Source organism: Schistocerca serialis, unplaced genomic scaffold (assembly GCF_023864345.2).
Source record: "Schistocerca serialis cubense isolate TAMUIC-IGC-003099 unplaced genomic scaffold, iqSchSeri2.2 HiC_scaffold_1261, whole genome shotgun sequence".
NCBI classification, from domain to species: domain Eukaryota; kingdom Metazoa; phylum Arthropoda; class Insecta; order Orthoptera; family Acrididae; genus Schistocerca; species Schistocerca serialis.
The window spans coordinates 4,658,691-4,680,000 of record NW_026047471.1 but is presented as its reverse complement, the minus strand read 5'-3'; the positions used below and the strand labels follow the sequence as shown (position 1 = coordinate 4,680,000).

The 21,310-nt window shown below is 43.8% G+C and overlaps 1 protein-coding gene across 2 annotated transcripts in view; it reads right to left on the bottom strand.

Annotated features, from left to right (window-relative positions):
- Nucleotides 1-21,310, bottom strand: part of LOC126438145 (coronin-6) — a 93,371-nt gene that overhangs the window by 4,551 nt on the left and 67,510 nt on the right. For both annotated transcript variants that reach the window (XM_050090521.1, XM_050090520.1), the window contains exons 7-8: nucleotides 10,611-10,817; nucleotides 6,875-7,144 (exon numbers count right to left, since the gene is read on the bottom strand). In XM_050090521.1, coding sequence (XP_049946478.1) covers nucleotides 6,875-7,144; nucleotides 10,611-10,817 — 477 coding nt within the window. The remainder of the gene's footprint in view (nucleotides 1-6,874; nucleotides 7,145-10,610; nucleotides 10,818-21,310) is intronic.

Genomic DNA, 21,310 nt, shown 5'->3' with positions numbered 1-21,310 from the left:
GGTCACTCGAGTGTGTATCATCAAGGGCGAACCATTCGAAGCACCGAGCTAGAGGAACAGTATCAACCGCAAGGTCCAAATGAGATAAATTTGTCGTGGAGGCAGACAAAAATGTAGGGACCCCAGTGTTGAGGCAAACTAGATCCGCTTGGTGGAAGATGTCTAGCAACAGTGAGCCACGTGGACAAGGATGTGGAGATCCCCAAAGCGGGTGGTGGGCATTGAAGTCCCCAACCAGCAAATAGGGGGGTGGAAGCTGACCAAGAAGATGAAGGAGATCAGCTCGTGCCATTGGTGTGGACAATGGAATATACACAGTACAAAGAGAGAACGTGTATCCGGAAAGGGAAAGACGGACGGCGACAGCTTGGAAAGAAGTGTTTAAATGGATTGGGTGATAATGGAGAGTTTCATGGAGAAGAATCAGGAGTCCTTCATGTGCTGGAGTGTCTTCAATGGATGGGAGATCATATCGGACAGATTGAAAATGAGGGAGAACAAAGCGGTCATGGGGAAGCAGCTTTGTTTCCTGAAGACAGAAGATGACCGGCGAGTAGGATCGTAAGAGGATCGACAATTCATCCCGATTGGCTCGAATACCGCGGATATTCCAGTGGAGAATGGACATAGGGTGAACAGAAAATGGAGGAATGTGACCAACGTTGCTGTCAACTCAACGACTGCTCAGAGCTTGCGACCGACAGCATGGAATGGCATTCGGCCGAAGGCAGAAGATCCTGATCCATAGGTTGGCATGGAGCAGCTCCTGCCACCAGCGATTGGCTGGTTGATCGGCCGCCAGCAGTGCGCCTCGGCGACACAGAAGACGGCGAGGGAGAGGAACTGGTTTTCTTTGTAGCCTTCTTGGAAGTATGATGTTTAGATGAAGGAGGAACCAATGGTTGGGAAGTTGCGGTACGTAAAAACTCTTCACGAGTATGCTCTTTTTTCGAAGTCTTGGTGTCTGACTTTTGGGCTCGAGATTGAGCAGAACCTGATGAAGGGTGAGCCAGACAGTGGGCAGGCGAAACTGGTGAGGTTGAACGGGCGATCTTTGTGCTGGCCAATCTGACGACCGTGGCACTAAAGGTGAGATCGCAAGTCTGCGTGGCCGCCTCCTTTGTTGGCCGAGGAGAAGCAAGGACAGTGCTGTATTTTCCTGTCTGAGGCACGGTTTTCGAGCAGCAAAGGTCGACACCTTTTCCTTCACTCTGATTTCCTGGATGAGCTTTTCGTCCTTAAAAACGGGGCAATCTCGAGAGGAAGCAGCGAGGTCACCCATACAGTTGATGCAGCGAGGGGATGGAGGTGGACAAGCACTCTCATGGGCATCCTTGCCACACGTAACACATTTGGCCGGATTGGAACAGGACTGGCTGGTGTGATTGAACCGCTGACACCGATAGCAACGCGTAGGGTTTGGGACGTAAGGGCGAACGGAAATTATCTCATAGCCTGCTTTGATTTTCGATGGGAGTTGAACTTTGTCAAATGTCAAGAAGACAGTGTGGGTTGGAATGATGTTCGTGTCAACCCTTTTCATAACTCTATGAACAGCCATTACGCCCTGGTCAGACAGGTAGTGCTGAATTTCTTAGTCAGACAATCCATCGAGGGAGCGTGTATAAACGACTCCACGTGAGGAATTTAAAGTGCAGTGCGCTTCAACCCGGACAGGGAAGGTGTGGAGCAGAGAAGTACACAGCAATTTTTGTGCCTGGAGGGCACTGACTGTTTCTAACAACAGGGTGCCATTCCGTAATCTGGAACAAGACTTTACAGGACCTGCAATTGCGTCGACACCTTTCTGAATAATGAAAGGGTTGACCGTGGAGAAGTCGTGACCTTCGTCAGACCGAGAAACAACAAGGAACTGTGGCAACGATGGAAGAACTGTCTGTGGCTGAGACTCAGTGAACTTACGCTTGTGAGCAGACATAGTGGAAGGCGAGGAAACCATTGCGGAAGAATCCCCCATGATTACCGGCGTCTCCGATGGCGCGCTCCTCCCTTGTGGGGGCCCCCCTCTGAGGGCACTCCCGCCTTAGGTGATTGTTCACACCTCAGGTCACAGTTCCCGACAAACGGACGGAGGGACCAATCGGCACTTTCGGAAGGTATCAGCTCGGGTAATCACACCTCCCTGGGCCTGGCCGTTACCAGGGGGTACGTACGTGTCCTACCTGTCTACCCGGGGCGGGGAATTACGCGTTACCCCGTCACCGGCTACGGACAAAAATGCGTGGGTCGGCCTTCAGACACGCACAGGGAGGAAGAAAGAGAAAGGAAAAAACAAAGAAAGGGAAGGGAAAGAGGAGAGGTCTCAAACGCCGCAGCGGAGAAAAGGGTAAGGAGAAGAGGTAAGGAAAAGAGAAGGACAAAGGAAGGATGTAGACATACAAGCAGAGAAGGCGAAGAATGCGGTACGTTTAAGAGCTTCCGTCTCCGGACGTAGGCACAAACCATACTCCCAGAGGCGGAGAAAGGGAAGGAAAGAGCCAGAGGTGAGGGGAGGAGGGGCGAAGATGGGGGAGAGGGAAGGATGCCGAAAAGGAAGGTATGCAGCCCGGAAAGGAAGGAGGACCACATTAGCTCGGGGTCCCGTGCTCGCTACGCATGTATCCACAAAAGAGTTGTGGACCCCCTGGGGGGATCAAAGTTATTAACCATGGTTCACTTCACTACTTTCAAGTCCAGTTGTTTCTGGAGCAGGATTTCTTATCCCAAGTTGATACAATAATGGGAAGAACTAAGGGATTAAAATATCAAAACTAATATTAAGATGGAACAGCATTCTGCCTCCACAAATCTGTGATTCAGTATTGAAGCATGTGACTAGATTAAACTCAATCTTAATTCAGCCTGAATCATTATACATCACAATCCTACATTCACATGTCCCCTTAGGGCATGAAGATAACATAGAGTTCTAGAAGCAACAACAGACATACAATTCACAAAGTATAATATAGATGGAGGGGGAAAAAAACCATGACTCACCAAGTGGCAGCTGGAGCCACACATGCAGAAGTTAAGAAATGTACTAGCTTTTGGAGCCAGTGGCTCCTCCTCCAGGTAGAAGAATTGAAAAGGAAGAAAGACAGACAAATGAAAAGGACTGGCAAGTTTTAAGAAATGGGGAGAACCACAGAAACGACACCCAGAAATGGTGGTCAGGGATAACATATGATTTAACCCTGACCCAGTGTATGGATGACTTTTCATGATTCTCTCTATTTTCTAAACCTAGTCAGTCCTTTTCCTTTGTCCCTCTCTTCCATCCACTTCAACACTTCTGCCAGAACAGGGAGCCACTTGGGTCAAACCTTGGATATTTCTTTAACCGTCATATGATTTTTTTCCTGCTGCTGCTTCCCGAGTAGATTTGTTATCTATCCAATATATTTTCAAAACCTGTTTATTGTTATTGATTTATTCACCAAGTATAATGTTAGTTTTCGGGGTCTTTAATGCATAAATGAAAACTGAAGAAACTTATAAATCAGCCACTACTAATTCCAACTTACATGAAGAAAGTTGCAATAATGTGGTTTGACTTGGAATGGCAAATGATCTCACATTATAAAGCCGAAAATTTTAGCATAACTACATTCACTTGAAGCCATATGAATATCATCCAAACGAACAATAGTAAATCAAACTGACCATGTTGCTATTCCATACAGAATGGAATATGCATGAATATCTTGGGGAGCAGATTGTAACACAGACCATATGTTGAGTATATTAGGAATGGGGGAAAACCATAAAAATACTTTTGAAACTACTAGGTACAGCTTGGGAACTCTGACAAATGTAGGAAAAATAAGTCAGAATCAAAGCAAAAACTAGGTCAATATGACTATGAAGTCTTTTGTGAAAGAGTCCTGCAATGAAAAGTTCTGGATTAATTTGTTGTGTCAAGTTCTGGAGGGAGACCACTCCTACAAGTGAGTGCATGAATTAAAATACCTATGGGCACTTTTCACTGACAACTCATTACATGAAGCACAGATCAATGCCAGAATACAAGCAGCTAACCGATCTTACCATGGCCTAGAACAAAGGCTTCGGTCCAGATCTCTCTCCAGACAATTCAAGATTCGACTATACAAAATCCTGATCCAGCCTGTTGTTCTATATGGCTGTGAGACAGAGTATCCGGAAACAGGGCTTCCGTAAGTGCTCCTCGTTTTTGAGAGAAAAGTGCTACAGAAGATCTTCGGTCTGGTTCTGGATGCAGACACAGGGGAACAGAGGATCAGACACAACCAAGAGGTTCAGGAACTATACCAGCAGCCCAACATAGCAGGAACTATCAAAGCCAAACGAATGCAGTGGGCCGGCTATGTGGCCTGGATGGAAGATCACATATGGTCTATGAAGCTCCTGGATTTCACACCTACAGGAAAGAGACCCCCAGGGAGACCCAAGAAGCATTGGAGGGATGGCCTCCATGAAGACTTAAATCAAGCATAAATAAATGTGGACAGATGGTAGATAGCAGCAATGGACAGAATACAATGGAGGAGGAAACTTGTAGCAGCATGCGGTCCACTGAGCGATCATGTAGAAGTAGAAGTAGAAGTAGAAGAAGAAGTAGTTCAGATAAAATCCCAAGCTTTCGATGACCGAGGCAGTCATCAAAAGATTGTGATCGTATCCAAATTTGAGACAGAGTTAGCCAAGAACTTTTTATCCAAAAACTAGACCCGCTCATAATGAACAACAGTAAGAGAAAAAAAGTAGACACACAGTAATCAGAAAATGATATCCAAAAGACAGTAATCACAAAGTGATGTTCAAAATAATGGGTGAAAGAATACCTCAATGTTTGATTCAACCAACAATTACAGAAAAAGTTCTGGACAGAGGACATCCAAAGGAGAAACATGGGTTCAAGAAAGGGGGAATATATAGGGATGATGTAACTTACCAAATGAAAGTGTTGGTATGCTGACAGAGCCACAAACAAACACAAACACACACACAAAACTCAAGCTTTCGCAACCCACGGTTGCTTCATCAGGAAAGAGGGAAGGAGAGGGAAAGACGAAAGGATGTGGGTTTTAAGGGAGAGGGTAAGGAGTCATTCCAATCCCGGGAGCGGAAAGACTTACCTTGGGGGGAAAAATGACAGGCATACAATCGCGCGCGCGCACACACACACACACACACACACACACACACACACACACACACACACACCCCTACACCTATCTGCACATTTACAGAGGGAAGCATTCCACATGGGAAAAATATATCTAAAAACAAAGATGATGTAACTTACCAAACGAAAGCATTGGCATGTTGAAACACACACACAGAAACACACACACACACACACATCCATCCGCACATACACAGACACAAGCAGACATTTGTAAAGGCAAAGAGTTTGGGCAGAGATGTCAGTCGAGGCGGAAGTACAGAGGCAAAGATGTTGTTGAAAGACAGGTGAGCTATGAGCGGCGGCAAATTGAAATTAGCGGAGATTGAGGCCTGGCGGATAACGAGAAGAGAGGATATACTGAAGGGCAAGTTCCCATCTCCGGAGTTCTGACAGGTTGGTGTTAGTGGGAAGCATCCAGATAACCCGGACAGTGCAACACTGTGCCAAGATGTGCTGGCCGTGCACCATGGCATGTTTAGCCACAGGGTGATCCTCATTACCAACAAACACTGTCTGCCTGTGTCCATTCATGCGAATGGACAGTTTGTTGCTGGTCATTCCCACATAGAAAGCTTCATAGTGTAGGCAGGTCAGTTGGTAAATCACGTGGGTGCTTTCACACGTGGCTCTGCCTTTGATCGTGTACACCTTCCGGGTTACAGGACTGGAGTAGGTGGTGGTGGGAGGGTGCATGGGACAGGTTTTACATCGGGGGCAGTTACAAGGGTAGGAGCCAGAGGGTAGGGAAGGTGGTTTGGGGATTTCATAGGGATGAACTAAGATGTTACGAAGGTTAGGTGGACGGCGGAAAGACACTTTTGGTGGAGTGGGGAGGATTTCATGAAGGATGGATCTCATTTCAGGGCAGGATTTGAGGAAGTCGTATCCCTGCTGGAGAGCCACATTCATAGTCTGATCCAGTCCCGGAAAGTATCCTGTCACAAGTGGGGCACATTTGGGGTTCTTCTGTGGGAGGTTCTGGGTTTGAGGAGATGAGGAGGTGGCTCTGGTTATTTGCTTCTGTATCAGATCGGGAGGGTAGTTGCGGGATGCGAAAGCTGTTTTCAGGTTGTTGGTGTAATGGTTCAGGGATTCCGGACTGGAGCAGATTCATTTGCCATGAAGACCTAGGCTGTAGGGAAGGGTCCGTTTGATGTGGAATTGGTTGGCAGCCGTCATAATGGAGGTACTTTTGTTTGTTGGTGGGTTTGATGTGGACAGATGTAGGTCAACGTCAAGGAAAGTGGCATGGGATTTGGAGTAGGACCAGCTGAATCTGATGGAACCAAAGGAGTTGAGGTTGGAGAGGAAATTCTGGAGTTCTTCTTCACTGTGAGTCCAGATCATGAAGATGTCATCAATAAATCTGTACCAAACTTTGGGTTGGCAGGCCTGGGTAACCAAGAAGGCTTCCTCTAAGCAACCCATGAATAGGTTGGCATATGAGGGGTCCATCCTGGTGCCCATGGCTGTTCCCTTTAATTGTTGGTATGTCTGGCCTTCGAAAGTGAAGAAGTTGTGGGTCAGGATGAAGCTGGCTAAGATAATGATATCAAGTATTAGCAGACCAGTTATGTTCAACAAGACCTTAACATAGCTGCCAGCGAAGTCACCAAAAGAGAACATTTTATAAAGAGCCCTCCCCCACATACTCACTCGCCTTACCACTTTAGTCTGCTGCTACATCAGTTATATACTTACTGAAAGTGAGGCTCCAGATCCTCCACCCCCAGCACTGCTTCCTCCTGAACTGGCAGATGATGCACCACGTCCACCCTTTGGGGGCATCTTGTCCAGTACATTTGGTTTACGGCTAACCTTCAAGTCAGATTTCTGAGCAGCTGGTTGGTATCCATCTCTTAAAGAAATAAGTATCGGCTCTGCATCTTGCCCATTTATCCATTCTTCTGCTGACAATGCCGCTGTGTCACCAGCAGTGTCAGGGTAGAGGTCTTCTTGAAACAGCTCTGACTGTGAAACAAACACTTCGTTTAACTACAGAGTGTAGAGAGAGAGAGAGAGAGAGAGAGAGAGAGAGAGAGAGAGAGAGAGAAAAGGCTATTACAAATCATACCACCACTAACACTTACAGCAGAAATTGAAATAGCTACACATCAATAAATGGGCAACTACACTTTTTATTTTTATTTTTTTATTTTTTTTTATTTTTTACTGTTCTACACTTCTGGTTTGTTGCTATTGTTGGCTATTTTAGTAAAAGCCAGATTCTCTGACAAATTCTGTTAAATTTTGCAAGCTGAACCTGACAGACTACAGATGCAACTTATTTGTGTGTTTTATTAGGCATACCTGCCAATGTGATGCCTGCCTGATATTGCTCATAAAAACCCATAATGCCATGCAATTCTACATTGCATGAGAAATCTGTAGGAATTTTAAATACTGAGAACTTTACACATAAGTTTGGAAAGTTTTAATGCCATTTATACAATGAATTGTGATTATGAAAAACTTTCATTTCATCATCCACGAATAATAATTTCTCTGTAGACTAACAGTACCTATTCTTAAGTTAAATTAAAGACTTCTGAAGTTAATTTACGCACTTCAAGAATAACCACCATTCTCTCCATCAAGAAACGCCTTGGATAGTAAATCAGGTATCTATTCTATAAATAATGCATTCATAAATTTATAAGGAAAGGCGTGACATGCAATTTTGTTAGACATTTAGTCAATGTAAAAACTGTAAAACTGCAAGACATTATTGCTGAAGAAAAATCTTCCAACGTGACATAACAAACACTTTTCTGGACCCAAGAGTAGCATTTTATATTTATTCTCTAGACTGTCAAAAAAACTGTTATTGAAGACATTTGACTGAACGGAAAGGAAGGCAAATTAGGATTAAAACCTCAATGTTCTTAAAAGTGAGTCACTAGATCAGATTTCATAAGCACGGGGCAGCAAACTGTCCAAAATCTTTTTGAAGTAACCATATTTGTGTGAAATGATTTTACAGAAATAATGGGAAAACACAAGTCTAGATGGCAAGACACAAACTGGAAACATGTTCCTCTCAAATTTAAGTCCAGAATTTTGTTCGTTGCATCATCTGCCTTTGCAACTAAATACAATATCCGATTTGTACTGGGTCATGGTTTGCTGTCAAGTGAGCCTCCTCTTAAATTACACAGTAATGTTTGGAATACAAACATGTCACAATAGTTCTGCTCCTACAAGTAATGCTGCCAAGACCTTTTCCATTACACCATCTCTTATTCAGAACAACAGTTTTATAATAATATCACTATCATGCATTTCTTTATTTCATAAAGGAAAAAAATCTGTGATCAAAGACTATTGTGAATACTACAATTTTACTTCTGACACACTTAAGTTTGATGGTAAAACGATTAAACAGCAGTTAATAACTACAGTTGATATCTTAACAAACCAATTATTCAAACTCAGGGATTATTTTAAGCAGAACTTTTAACTAGGTGTTACATCAGCATTAAAAACTGTTAGCACACACAGTATACTTGTCTTAATGTATCAAATAATATACAATTATGTACACTGTATGTACTTGTATGGTACAGCAGAAAGTGTTGATCATTACCAGTGCACTGAGCACTTGGAATTTTTAATATCACTTTATTTCAATTATTGTCCTCCTCACTGCGCAAACATGAGCAATAACCGTCCTGGTTTGTTACAAAACTGAAGATTGTTTTAATCACGCGAATAAAAATCTTTTATATTCATAAAGTTACAAGCTTACTTTTGCCGAGATTTATAACTGGCATCATCCACTCCTACACTCTACTATGCAATAGTTTTAATTTAAAAGTTAATACCTGTATAACATAGCTGTTTTGTATTAACTATTACTACTACATATCTAAAAACAAAGATGATGTGACTTACCAAACGAAAGTGCTGGCAGGTCGATAGACACACAAACAAACACAAACATACACACAAAATTCAAGCTTTCGCAACAAACAGTTGCTTCATCAGGAAAGAGGCAAGGAGAGGGAAATACGAAAGGATGTAGGTTTTAAGGGAGAGGGTAAGGAGTCATTCCAATCCCGGGAGCGGAAAGACTTACCTTAGGGGGAAAAAAAAGGACGGATATACACACACACACACACACACACACACACACACACACACACACACACATATACACAGGGATACGACTTCCTCAAATCCTGCCCTGAAATGAGATCCATCCTTCATGAAATCCTCCCCACTCCACCAAGATTGTCTTTCTGCCGTCCACCTAACCTTCGTAACATCTTAGTTCATCCCTATGAAATCCCCAAACCACCTTCCCTACCCTCTGGCTCCTACTCTTGTAACCGCCCCCCCCGGTGTAAAACCTGTCCCATGCACCCTCCCACCACCACCTACTCCAGTCCTGTAACCCGGAAGGTGTACACTATCAAAGGCAGAGCCACTTGTGAAAGCATCCACGTGATTTACCAACTGACCTGCCTACACTGTGAAGCTTTCTATGTGGGAATGACCACCAACAAGCTGTCCATTCGCATGAATGGACACAGGCAGACAGTGTTTGTTGGTAATGAGGATCACCCTGTGGCTAAACATGCCTTGGTGCACGTCCAGCACATCTTGGCACAGTGTTACACCGTCCGGGTTATCTGGATACTTCCCACTAACACCAATCTGTCAGAACTCCGGAGATGGGAACTTGCCCTTCAGTATATCCTCTCATCTCGTTATCCGCCAGGCCTCAATCTCCGCTAATTTCAATTTGCCGCCGCTCATACCTCACCTGTCTTTCAACAACATCTTTGGCTCTGTACTTCCGCCTCGACTGACATCTCTGCCCAAACTCTTTGCCTTTACAAATGTCTGCTTGTGTCTGTGTATGTATGGATGGATGTGTGTGTGTGTGTGTGTGTGTGTGTGTGTGTGTGTGTGTGTGTGTGTGTGTGTGTGTGTGTGCGCGCGCGCGTGCGCGCGTATACCTGTCCTTTTTCCCCCCCTAAGGTAAGTCTTTCCGCTCCCGGGATTGGAATGACTCCTTACCCTCTCCCTTAAAACCCACATCCTTTCGTCTTTCCCTCTCCTTCCCTCTTTCCTGATGAAGCAACCGTTTGTTGCAAAAGCTTGAATTCTGTGTGTATGTTTGTGTGTCTATCGACCTGCCAGCACTTTCGTTTGGTAAGTCACATCATCTTTGTTTTTAGATATATTTTTCCCACGTGGAATGTTTCCCTCTATTATATTCCTATTACTACTACAGATACATATGAAGAACAAATATGACAAAGAAGCAGGCTTAGCCCCTTACAATTATTTAAACAGCTCCTTTTTTATTCTGAGTCTCTGTTTTTCATACAAATTAGAAGTTCTGATAGGAAATAACACACAAAATTAAATTTTAGCATGATCTTCCAGTTGCTACTATCTAGTAGTTAGATAAAGACACAATCATTACCTTGCGTGGAACTGTCATTGTGATAACTTGGCAAAGGCCCGAGTTATTTAGCCGGTAGAACCTTGTTATTTCACAAGAGTTAACATCACATCCCCTCTTTGGCATCATTCCAATGCCTCTCTGTGGATCTGGTGTCTGGAATGTGTTTATATAGTGCACAAATGGAGGTTCAGCTGTTATCTCAAAATACCTTATTACACTATCCCCCTGTAAACAGAAAAGACAGCTAATAAACAAATATCCACAAAACAAATAAAACATTTGAGGGATACAAAAACCACAGCTGAGAATCAAGTGCCAGTTTATACAATACAGACTGTCTACAGCAACTAATGGAATGTCTGATTTACTTATTGAAACATCAAACAATGTTACCCTTGTGGAAACAAACTTTTGTTAACTACAATATACACCATAAAACATAATGCACTTTTTCTAATTGGTAACAACACAATGGTAATCAATGTCACTCTCACAGAATAGCAGTACGACTCAAAGAGGTGTAAATAAATTGTAGAATACCTTTTCTAAGTCACCAATCTTTTGACTGACTTGAAATTGCTTTCCACTTCTTCCCATCTTGTGCTAACCTCTACACAACATCCTCTATAATCTGTTTTGCACACTCTTATTTTGCTCTGCAACCCTATTATTTTTCCCTTCTACAGGAGCACCCAGTGTCAAACCCACTAATCCTGTATGTAATAGCAGATTCTCTACTAACTTGTTGCTCCCCTTGGTATACGTCTTTCATATGCTTCAATTATTATCTATTCTTTTTAGTAGTTGTTCAATGTGTACTTTAGTTCCCACTTAATTTTTAACATTCTTTGACACTACTAGTATTATCTTATCTGGATTTCCAGTGGTCTACATCTTACTTCCTGCATCACTGTGCTCCAGATGTACACTTTCAAGAAATTCTTCCCCATTCTCACATTGATATCTAATACCACCTACCCCATGAACCATGGACCTTGCCGTTGGTGGGGAGGCTTGCGTGCCTCAGCGATACAGATGGCCGTACCGAGGGTGCAACACCAACGGAGGGGTATCTGTTGAGAGGCCAGACAAACGTGTGGTTCCTGAAGAGGGACAGCAGCCTTTTCAGTAGTTGCAGGGGCAACAGTCTGGATGATTGACTTATCTGGCCTTGTAACACTAACCAAAACGGCCTTGCTGTGCTGGTACAGCGAACGGCTGAAAGCAAGGGGAAACTACAGCTGTAATTTTTCCCTAGGGCATCCAGCTTTACTGTATAGTTAAATGATGCTGGCGTCCTCTTGGATAAAATATTCTGGAGGTAAAATAGTCCCCCATTCGGATTTCCGGGTGGGGACTACTCGAGGACGTCGTTATCACGAGAAAGAAAGCTGGTGGAATGTCAGATCCCTTAATCGGGCAGGTAGGTTAGAAAACTTAAAAATGGAAATGGATAGGTTAAGGTTAGATATAGTGGGAATTAGTGAAGTTTGGTGGCAGGAGGAACAAGACATTTGGTCAGGTGAATACAGTATTATAAATACAAAATCAAATAGTGGTAATGCAGGAGTATGTTTAATAATGAATAAAAAAAACAAAAAAAGGAGTGTAGGTAAGCTACTACAAACAGCATAGTGATCGCATTATTGTGGCCAAGATAGACACGAAGCCCACACCTACTACAGTAGTACAAGTTTATATGCCAACCAGCTATGCAGATGATGAAGAAATTGATGAAATGTATAATGAGATAAAAGAAATTATTCAGGTAGTGAAGGGAGACGAAAATTTAATAGTTACGGGTGACTGGAATTCGAGAGTAGGAAAAGGGAGAGAAGGAAACATAGTAGGTGAATATGGATTGGGGGAAAGAAATGAAAGAGGAAGCCGTCTGGTAGATTTTGCACAGAGCATAACTTAATCATAGCTAACACTTGGTTCAAGAATCATAAAAGAAGGTTGTACACATGGAAGAATCCTGGAGATACTAGATACAGATAGATTATACAATGGTAAAACAGAGATTTAGGAACCAGGTTTTAAATTGTAAGACATTTCCAGGGGCAGATGTGGACTCTGACCACAATCTATTGGTTATGAACTGTCGATTAGAACTGAAGAAACTGCAAAAAGGTTGGAATTTAAGGAGATGGGATCTGGACAAACTGACTAAACCAGAGGTTGTACAGAGTTTCAGGGAGAACATACAGGAACAATTGACAGGAATGGGGGAAAAATACAGTAGAAGAAGAATGGTTAGCTCTGAGGGATGAAGTACTGAAGGCAGCAGAGGATCAAGTAGGTAAAAAGATGAGGACTAGTAGAAATCCTTGGTTAACAGAAGAAATATTGAATTTAATTGATGAAAGGAGAAAATATAAAAATGCAGTAAATGAAGTAGGCAAAAAGGAATACAAACGTCTCAAAAATGAGATCGACAGGAAGTGCAGAATGGCTAAGCAGGGATGGCTAGAGGACAAATGTAAGGATGTAGAGGCTTATCTCACTAGGGGTAAGATAGATACTGCCTACAGGAAAATTAGAGAGACCTTTGGAGAAAAGAGAACCACTTGTATGAATATCAATAGCTCAGATGGAAACCCAGTTATAAGCAAAGAAGGGAAAGCAGGAAAGTGGAAGGAGTATATAGAGGGTCTATACAAGGGCGATGTACTTGAGGACAATATTCTGGAAATGGAAGAGAATGTAGATGAAAACGAAATGGGAAATACGATACTGCGTGAAGAGTTTGACAGAGCACTGAAAGACCTGAGTCGAAACAAGGCCCCGGGAGTAGACAACATTCCATTAGAACTACTGACAGCCTTGGGAGAGCCAGTCCTGATAAAACTCTACCATCTGGTGAGAAAGATGTATGAGACAGGCGAAATACCCTCAGACTTCAAGAAGAATAGAATAATTCCAATCCCAAAGAAAGCAGGTGTTGACAGATGTGAAAATTACGGAACTATCAGTTTAATAAGTCACAGCTGCAAAATACTAATGTGAATTCTTTACAGACGAATGGAAAAACTGGTAGAAGCCGACCTCGGGGAAGATCAGTTTGGATTCCTTAGAAATGTTGGAACACGTGAGGCAATACTGACCTTACGACTTATCTTAGAAAAAAGATTAAGGTAAGGCAAACCTACGTTTCTAGCATTTGTAGACTTAGAGAAAGCTTTTTACAATGTTGACTAGAATACTCTCTTTCAAATTCTAAAGGTGGCAGGGGTAAAATACAGGGAGTGAAAGGCTATTTACAATTTGTAAAGAAACCGGATAGCAGTTATAAGAGTTGAGGGGCATGAAAGGGAAGCAGTGGTTGGGAAGGAAGTGATACAGGGTTGTAGCCTCTCCCCGATGTTATTCAATCTGTATATTAAGCAAACAGTAAAGGAAACAAAAGAAAAATTCGGAGTAGGTATTAAAATCCATGGATTGTAATTCTGTCAGAGACACCAAAGGACTTGGAAGAGTAGTTGAACGGAATGGACAGTGTCTTGAAAGGAGGATATAAGATGAACATCAACAAAACCAAAATTACGATAATGGAATGCAGTCGAATTAAGTCGGGTGATGCTCAAGGAATTAGATTAGGAAATGAGACACTTGAAGTAGTAAAGGAGTTTTGCTATTTGGGAAGCAAAATAACTGATGATGGTCGAAGTAGAGAGGATATAAAATGTAGATGGTCTCTGGTAAGGCAACTGTTTCCGAAGAAGAGAAATTTGTTAACATCGAGTATAGATTTAAGTGTCAGGAAGTCGTATCTGAAAGTATTTGTATGGAGTGCAGCCATGTATGGAAGTGAAACATGGACGATAAATAGTGTGGACAAGAAGAGAATAGAAGCTTTCGAAATGTGGTGCTACAGAAGAATGCTGAAGATTGGATGGGTAGATCACATAACTAATGAGGAGGTATTGAACAGAATTGGGGAGGAGTTAGTGGCACAACTTGACAAGAAGAAGGGACCGGTTGGTAGGACATGTTCTGAGGCATCAAGGGATGACAAATTTAGCATTAGAGGGCAGCGTGGAGGGTAAAAATCATAGAGGGAGACCAAGAGATGAATACACTAAGCAGATCCAGCAGGATGTAGGTTGCAGTAAGTACTGGGAGATGAAGCAGCTTGCACAGGATAGAGTAGCATGGAGAGCTGTATCAAACCAGTCTCAGGACTGAAGACCACAACAACAACAACAACAACAACAACAACAACAACATCTAATACCAGTAGAGTTCTTAAAAAAGAAATCATTCTTCACCTGTGCCAATCTATTATTTAGCATTTACTATTTCATCAGTAGCCCAACAAGTTGGTCAATAAAATCTTCTTCACAGGAAAGACCAATTTTGAAATGTCCTCCATATTTATGTAGCAACTGCACAGGTCAATAACAGTTACCTTGTAACATGAACATAATTAATTTTCAATAGTCTGTGCAAATAATGATACACAAGTCCTAGCAGAGTGGAGAACTATTAATACAGATGTTTTATTTGTCATTGTTCAGTGGGAATAAGGCACTCCTCCATCCTTCTTGATATTGGAAAGTTCTTGAAAGAACCAGTAAGTTGCAGAATAATGTACATCCAATGCAACTTTTATAACCCTTTTAGAACTGCGAGGATCTGACAGCTAGTCAGCTCGAGCTTTCGATGGATATCTCCATCATCGTCGTCAAGAGTAAAACAACTGCCTGCCAGGACTGGCACAGTTTTCCGCTTATGTAGCCACATCTGCAACAATCAGAGAGGGCTAAAAGGATGCATGTGCTGGTGGTGAGTTGGGCAGATCACGGCAACTCTGGCCCACTGAGAGACCGAGTGACATCAGATTGTGTGAGGCGCTGGCGTCACATTTTGAACTGCCACTCTCGCCTTCCTACAAGCATCCGTCAAGCATCTTTCATTGCTTCCTTTTGACATCCAAAGTCTCCATGCCTTATTAAGTGTGTACTCAAGATCTCTGTCAAAACTGTTGCTGTTCATGCTAATCTCAGGCCTCTTTTACAACAGAAAGCCAGGATGTTGATGCATGAACCAAGACTCTCATGTTTTCAAACTGTTTTTTTGTGTCAGTTTCCCAAGCAATGCTCAGCTAAAGCTTTCTTCGTTTAATAAGTCACTTGTGCTTGGTACAATGCTTCACAACTATACAAGTCATCTGACCTGTATTCATAGAGAATGGTTATAGCTAGATACACAATGCCAATGCTAGATACACAATTTTCTTCCATCCCACAATCCTGTGATGTTTTCCTTAGTTACTATTCACTACAGCATTGTTCTTCTCCGTGTCCTTTCTTTCCCTTCTTTCCTACGTTTATTCACCACTTTCCAAACCACACATGCTCTAACTTCCACACCACACTGCATCAATGATCTTGTCCCTGCATAACACATTGTTATGTGATCGTGTGGATTGCTGGTGCAACATCCGATGATTGAAATTCTTCCCACCAATCATAATTATTCCTATTGATGCCAATTATTCCTATTGATGCCATTTCCTCACTCATCCTCACCTATTTTCACATTTTATTTTCCATACCTACCCATGCCACACAAATTTGTGAATCTTACTCTAACCAATCACTCTTCCTCCTCTCTTCCCTTATCCCACATACGCATATTCCCATACCTTACCCATTCCTTTTCTCCCGCACTTTTTCAAGCATTCTTGCGCAATTTTATATACCCATGTGTACTGTGCATATTTTTATGTATCTGTGCGTGCTGTTGCACATCTTTACGTATTTTTACACTTCTTTTCTGTTATCCAGCTCCCCCTCACAAAGATCGAACAACTTCATTTGCCCATTTATGCATCAATCCCAATTCACCTAAGCCATCTCAGCCACAATGGACCCCAGTGACATCTTTCTGCACCAATTCAGAAAATTCAGTATCCCATTCCCCATGCTAATAGCCACTCACACATCTTGTTCCATAAATGGTATCTAAACCATAGAATTCCTCCCTCCCCCACACACCAGATAGATCACCCTGTGGCACAATATACAGCTGATCAGTTGGTTGGTAGGTTGGTGGGGTTAAAGGCACTAAACTACTAAGGTCATCAGTCCCTTGATGACAGGTAATCAAATGTCTGATGAAGGCAGGGTGGTACTGGATAACGAAGGGGCACTCCTTTGTAGCAGGTTCTTGGGGGTGGTGGGAGGATTGGAAGTCCATGAGGGGAAATAGCACGAGAGATCTCTTTGCAGACTAGGTCCAGGGAATAATGCCAGTGTGTGAAGGCCTCAGTGACAGACCTTCAGATGAACCTAACATGCTTGATTTCAATGGCTGCTTCACAACCCAGGTCATCTGGATCCTCTCATCCACCACCAGCTTTTCTGATATGCATAAATCGGAGTTATCCTTACAACACATTCTCCGATCTTGAAATCATCCTGGCCCCAACCTATGGTAACACACTGTTCCTACAATCTCCAACCCCCCCCCCCCCCTCTGTCCTATCACCTCCTCCCTATTCATGTCCCCCACCCTTATTGTGTGCCACCCTCTGACAATGCACCGGAATGTCTTTTTCTTGCCAGTTCCTCTCCTTTTCCTCTCCCAAATGCCCCCCCCCCCCCCTGCCCATTTGATGGCTCACTGCCCCACAGCCTCACAGTGCTGTGCCTGGTGGCTGTCTTGTCGTGTCTCTATATAGTCTCTGCACACTCCACTAGACAGCACTCTTTTCTCACTCGCACAGATACCCTACTATCTCCTTCCCTGCTTCGTCCAGATGGTTACGTTTAGTCAATTTAACAGCTGCAATCCCATCTGAGCTGTGAGATGGCAGTCATGTGCATAAAACATGGATGATAAGCAGTGTAGACAAGAGGAGAAAATAAGCTTCTGAAATGTGGTGCTACAAAAGAAGGCAGAAGATTTGGTGGGTAGATCACTTAACTAATGAGGAGGTACTGAATAGAAATGAGAAGAAGGAGAATTCATGGCACAACTCGACTACAAGAAGAGATCTGTTGGTAGGACGCATTCTGAGGCATCAAGGAATCACCAATTTAGAACTGGAGGGAAGCGTGGAGTGTAAAAACTGAAATGGGATCCCAATAGATGAATACACTATGCAGATTCAGAAGGATGTAAAATGGTTCAAATGGCTCTAAGCACTATGGGACTAAACTTCTGAGGTCATCAGTCCCCTAGAACTTAGAACTACTTAAACCTAATTAACCTAAGAACATCACACACATCCATGCCCGAAGCAGGATTCGAACCTGCGACCGTAGCGGTCGCGTTGTTCCAGACTGTAGCGCCTAGAACCGCTCGGCCTTCACGGCCGGACGAAGGATGTAGATTATAGTAGTTACTCGGAGATGAAGAGGCTTGCACAGGATAGAGTAGAAAGGGGAGCTGCATCAAACCAGGCCTTGGGCACTGAAGACCAAAAAACAACAGTGGAATTCAGCAGCAGTTTAAAAGGTGAGTATTCTCTACTGTCATAAGAGGCTGTATTGGTATTTTTGCCTTTCGCAATTGCATACATGTGCAAAACAGATTCTCAGCTTGTGTGTCAGCAAAAAATAAATACTGCAACAAAACTGATGCTGAATCTGTCATGAGAAATGAACTTTCATCTATGAAGTCAATATTAAGTGTATCTGCAAAAACAGGACCCAATTTAAAAGTACTGTTTGGTTATGTTATTTTAAACTTACAACACTAAGAACTTGTGGGTTAAATCTGAAATTACTTTTTGGCACAAATAAATATTATTTGAAATAACACTTTTTGCTGTCAATACTCCCTTTTTCAGATTGTTGCATTAACAATATTCTGTAGGAACAAATCAGGGGCTCTACAGTAAAATTGGAAATAAGAAGAAGTAGAGGGAGAAGAAGAAAAGTCAGGCAGCAGCAGCCAGCCGAGACACGAGCAGCAACAGGTAAGTAATCTACACTCCTGGAAATTGAAATAAGAACACCGTGAATTCATTGTCCCAAGAAGGGGAAACTTTATTGACACATTCCTGGGGTCAGATACATCACATGATCACACTGACAGAACCACAGGCACATAGACACAGGCAACAGAGCATGCACAATGTTGGCACTAGTACAGTGTATATCCACCTTTCGCATCAATGCAGGCTGCTGTTCTCCCATGGAGACGATCGTAGAGATGCTGGATGTAGTCCTGTGGAACGGCTTGCCATGCCATTTCCACCTGGCGCCTCAGTTGGACCAGCGTTCGTGCTGGACGTGCAGACCGCGTGAGACAACGCTTCATCCAGTCCCAAACATGGTCAATGGGGGACAGATCCGGAAATCTTGCTGGCCAGGGTGGTTGACTTACACCTTCTAGAGCACGTTGGGTGGCACGGGATACATGCGGACGTGCATTGTCCTGTTGGAACAGCAAGTTCCCTTGCCCGTCTAGGAATGGTAGAACGATGGGTTCAATGACGGTTTGGATGTACCGTGCACTATTCAGTGTCCCCTCGACGATCACCAGTGGTGTACGGCCAGTGTAGGAGATCACTCCCCACACCGTGATGCCGGGTGTTGGCCCTGTGTGCCTCGGTCGTATGCAGTCCTGATTGTGGCGCTCACCTGCACGGCGCCAAACACGCATACGACCATCATTGGCACCAAGGCAGAAGCGACTCTCATCGCTGAAGACGACACGTCTCCATTCGTCCCTCCATTCACGCCTGTCGCGACACCACTGGAGGCCGGCTGCACGATGTTGGAGCGTGAGCGGAAGACGGCCTAACGGTGTGCGGGACCGTAGCCCAGCTTCATGGAGACGGTTGCGAATGGTCCTCGCCGATACCCCAGGAGCAACAGTGTCCCTAATTTGCTGGGAAGTGGCGGTGCGGTCCCCTACTGCACTGCATAGGATCCTACGGTCTTGGCGTGCATCCGTGCGTCGCTGTGGTCCGGTCCCAGGTCGACGGGCACGTGCACCTTCCGCCGACCACTGGCGACAACATCGATGTACTGTGGAGACCTCACGCCCCACGTGTTGAGCAATTCGGCGGTACGTCCACCCGGCCTCCCGCATGCCCACTATACGCTCTCGTTCGAAGTCCGTCAACTGCACATATGGTTCACGTCCACGCTGTCGCGGCATGCTACCAGTGTTAAAGACTGCGATGGAGCTCCGTATGCCACGGCAAACTGGCTGACACTGACGGCGGCGGTGCACAAATGCTGCGCAGCTAGCGCCATTCGACGGCCAACACCACGGTTCCTGGTGTGTCCGCTGTGCCGTGCGTGTGATCATTGCTTGTACAGCCCTCTCGCAGTGTCCGGTGCAAGTATGGTGGGTCTGACACACCGGTGTCAATGTGTTCTTTTTTCCATTTCCAGGAGTGTATTTTTTGACATATTAAGAGCTCCTAACCAGGAGTGAATTTATAGTTTCATCTGTGTACTTTATTTTAGTTTCTTAAGTGTCTGCATGTTAATTTAATATTTACAGTGTAGGAAAAGACACATTGCTACTTACTGTAAAGAAGGAATGTCAAGTTGCAGACAGGTACAATTCTAATCATGCCTGTCTGCAACATGACTTCTTTCTTATGGTAAGTAGCAATCTGTCTTTACCTACAATGTTGATATTACTACCTAGAGTCTCCACTGTTTAATTTCATATTTAATAGACACAGCTGTCACATTTTTGTTTCCATCAGAAACTAAACTGATTTTATAACATACTACAAGTTCCTAATCAGGAGCGAATTATTTAGTTTCACCTGAGTGCTTTGGTCAGTTTTTGAATCTCTGCATATTAATCTAATTTAGTGGACAGAGTTCTTGTGTTTTCCACTGTGTCTAAAATACAGTTCTGCAGTGCATGTCTAAGAGTCCCGATTTGTCTGTGTAGTGTAGTTTTCCGCTGTCTTTAGCATGTATAGAGACTGTGATTACTGTGTGTGGACGTGAGCCGACTTTGTGACACTTCACTCTCAGCTCCAGGCTGTTATAGCTTTGTTTACACAGCTTGAAACTGCAGTGGCTAGGCATTACTGTTGCAGGCTGGTCATAGGGATCCAATGGATGTCCTGCATGTCAGAGTCCACCAATCAGTCCACATTGGTGGCCAGTTCAGTTACTGCTCGCACTGAGGTTGACCCCTCACCTATGGTCGAGTGGGAGGTCACTTCAGCGCGTGGCAGGTGGTGATAGACTTCCCAGGGGGCCGCATGTAAGGCCTCCACTCTTAGTCTGACAAACTGGTTCCATGTGCTGTCTATTGATGACACTGTCCCTCAGTCAGTTGCAGTTGCTTGTCCTATTTCGCAAAAAACCTCTCAGGCTGCAAGATCTGTGAAATCAGAGTGTGGAGCCAGACATGGAACAGGTTCTTCCAGATGCCACAAAGAGCACGGGGTGCAGCCAACTGCAGTTGGTGGTTCAAGTCGGTACCAATGACGTGTGTCTCTTTGGGTCCGAAGAGATACTCTCTGGCTTCGAGCAGCTGCCTGTCTTGCTTGCGAGATGAGCTTACCATTTGTAGCATAGTTGACAGACTGATTGCAGACATCTGGTATAGATCTGAGTGGAGGGTCTGAATCAGAGGCTCAGATGGTTCTGCAACTGTAAGGCTGCAGATTCCTCGACCAGTGCTATAGGGTGGTTGGGTTTTGGGTTATGCTAAGTAGATGAGGAGTCCAATAAATGCAGAAGGCAACTACATGGGTAGCACAAGGCTGTGTTGTGTAAAAT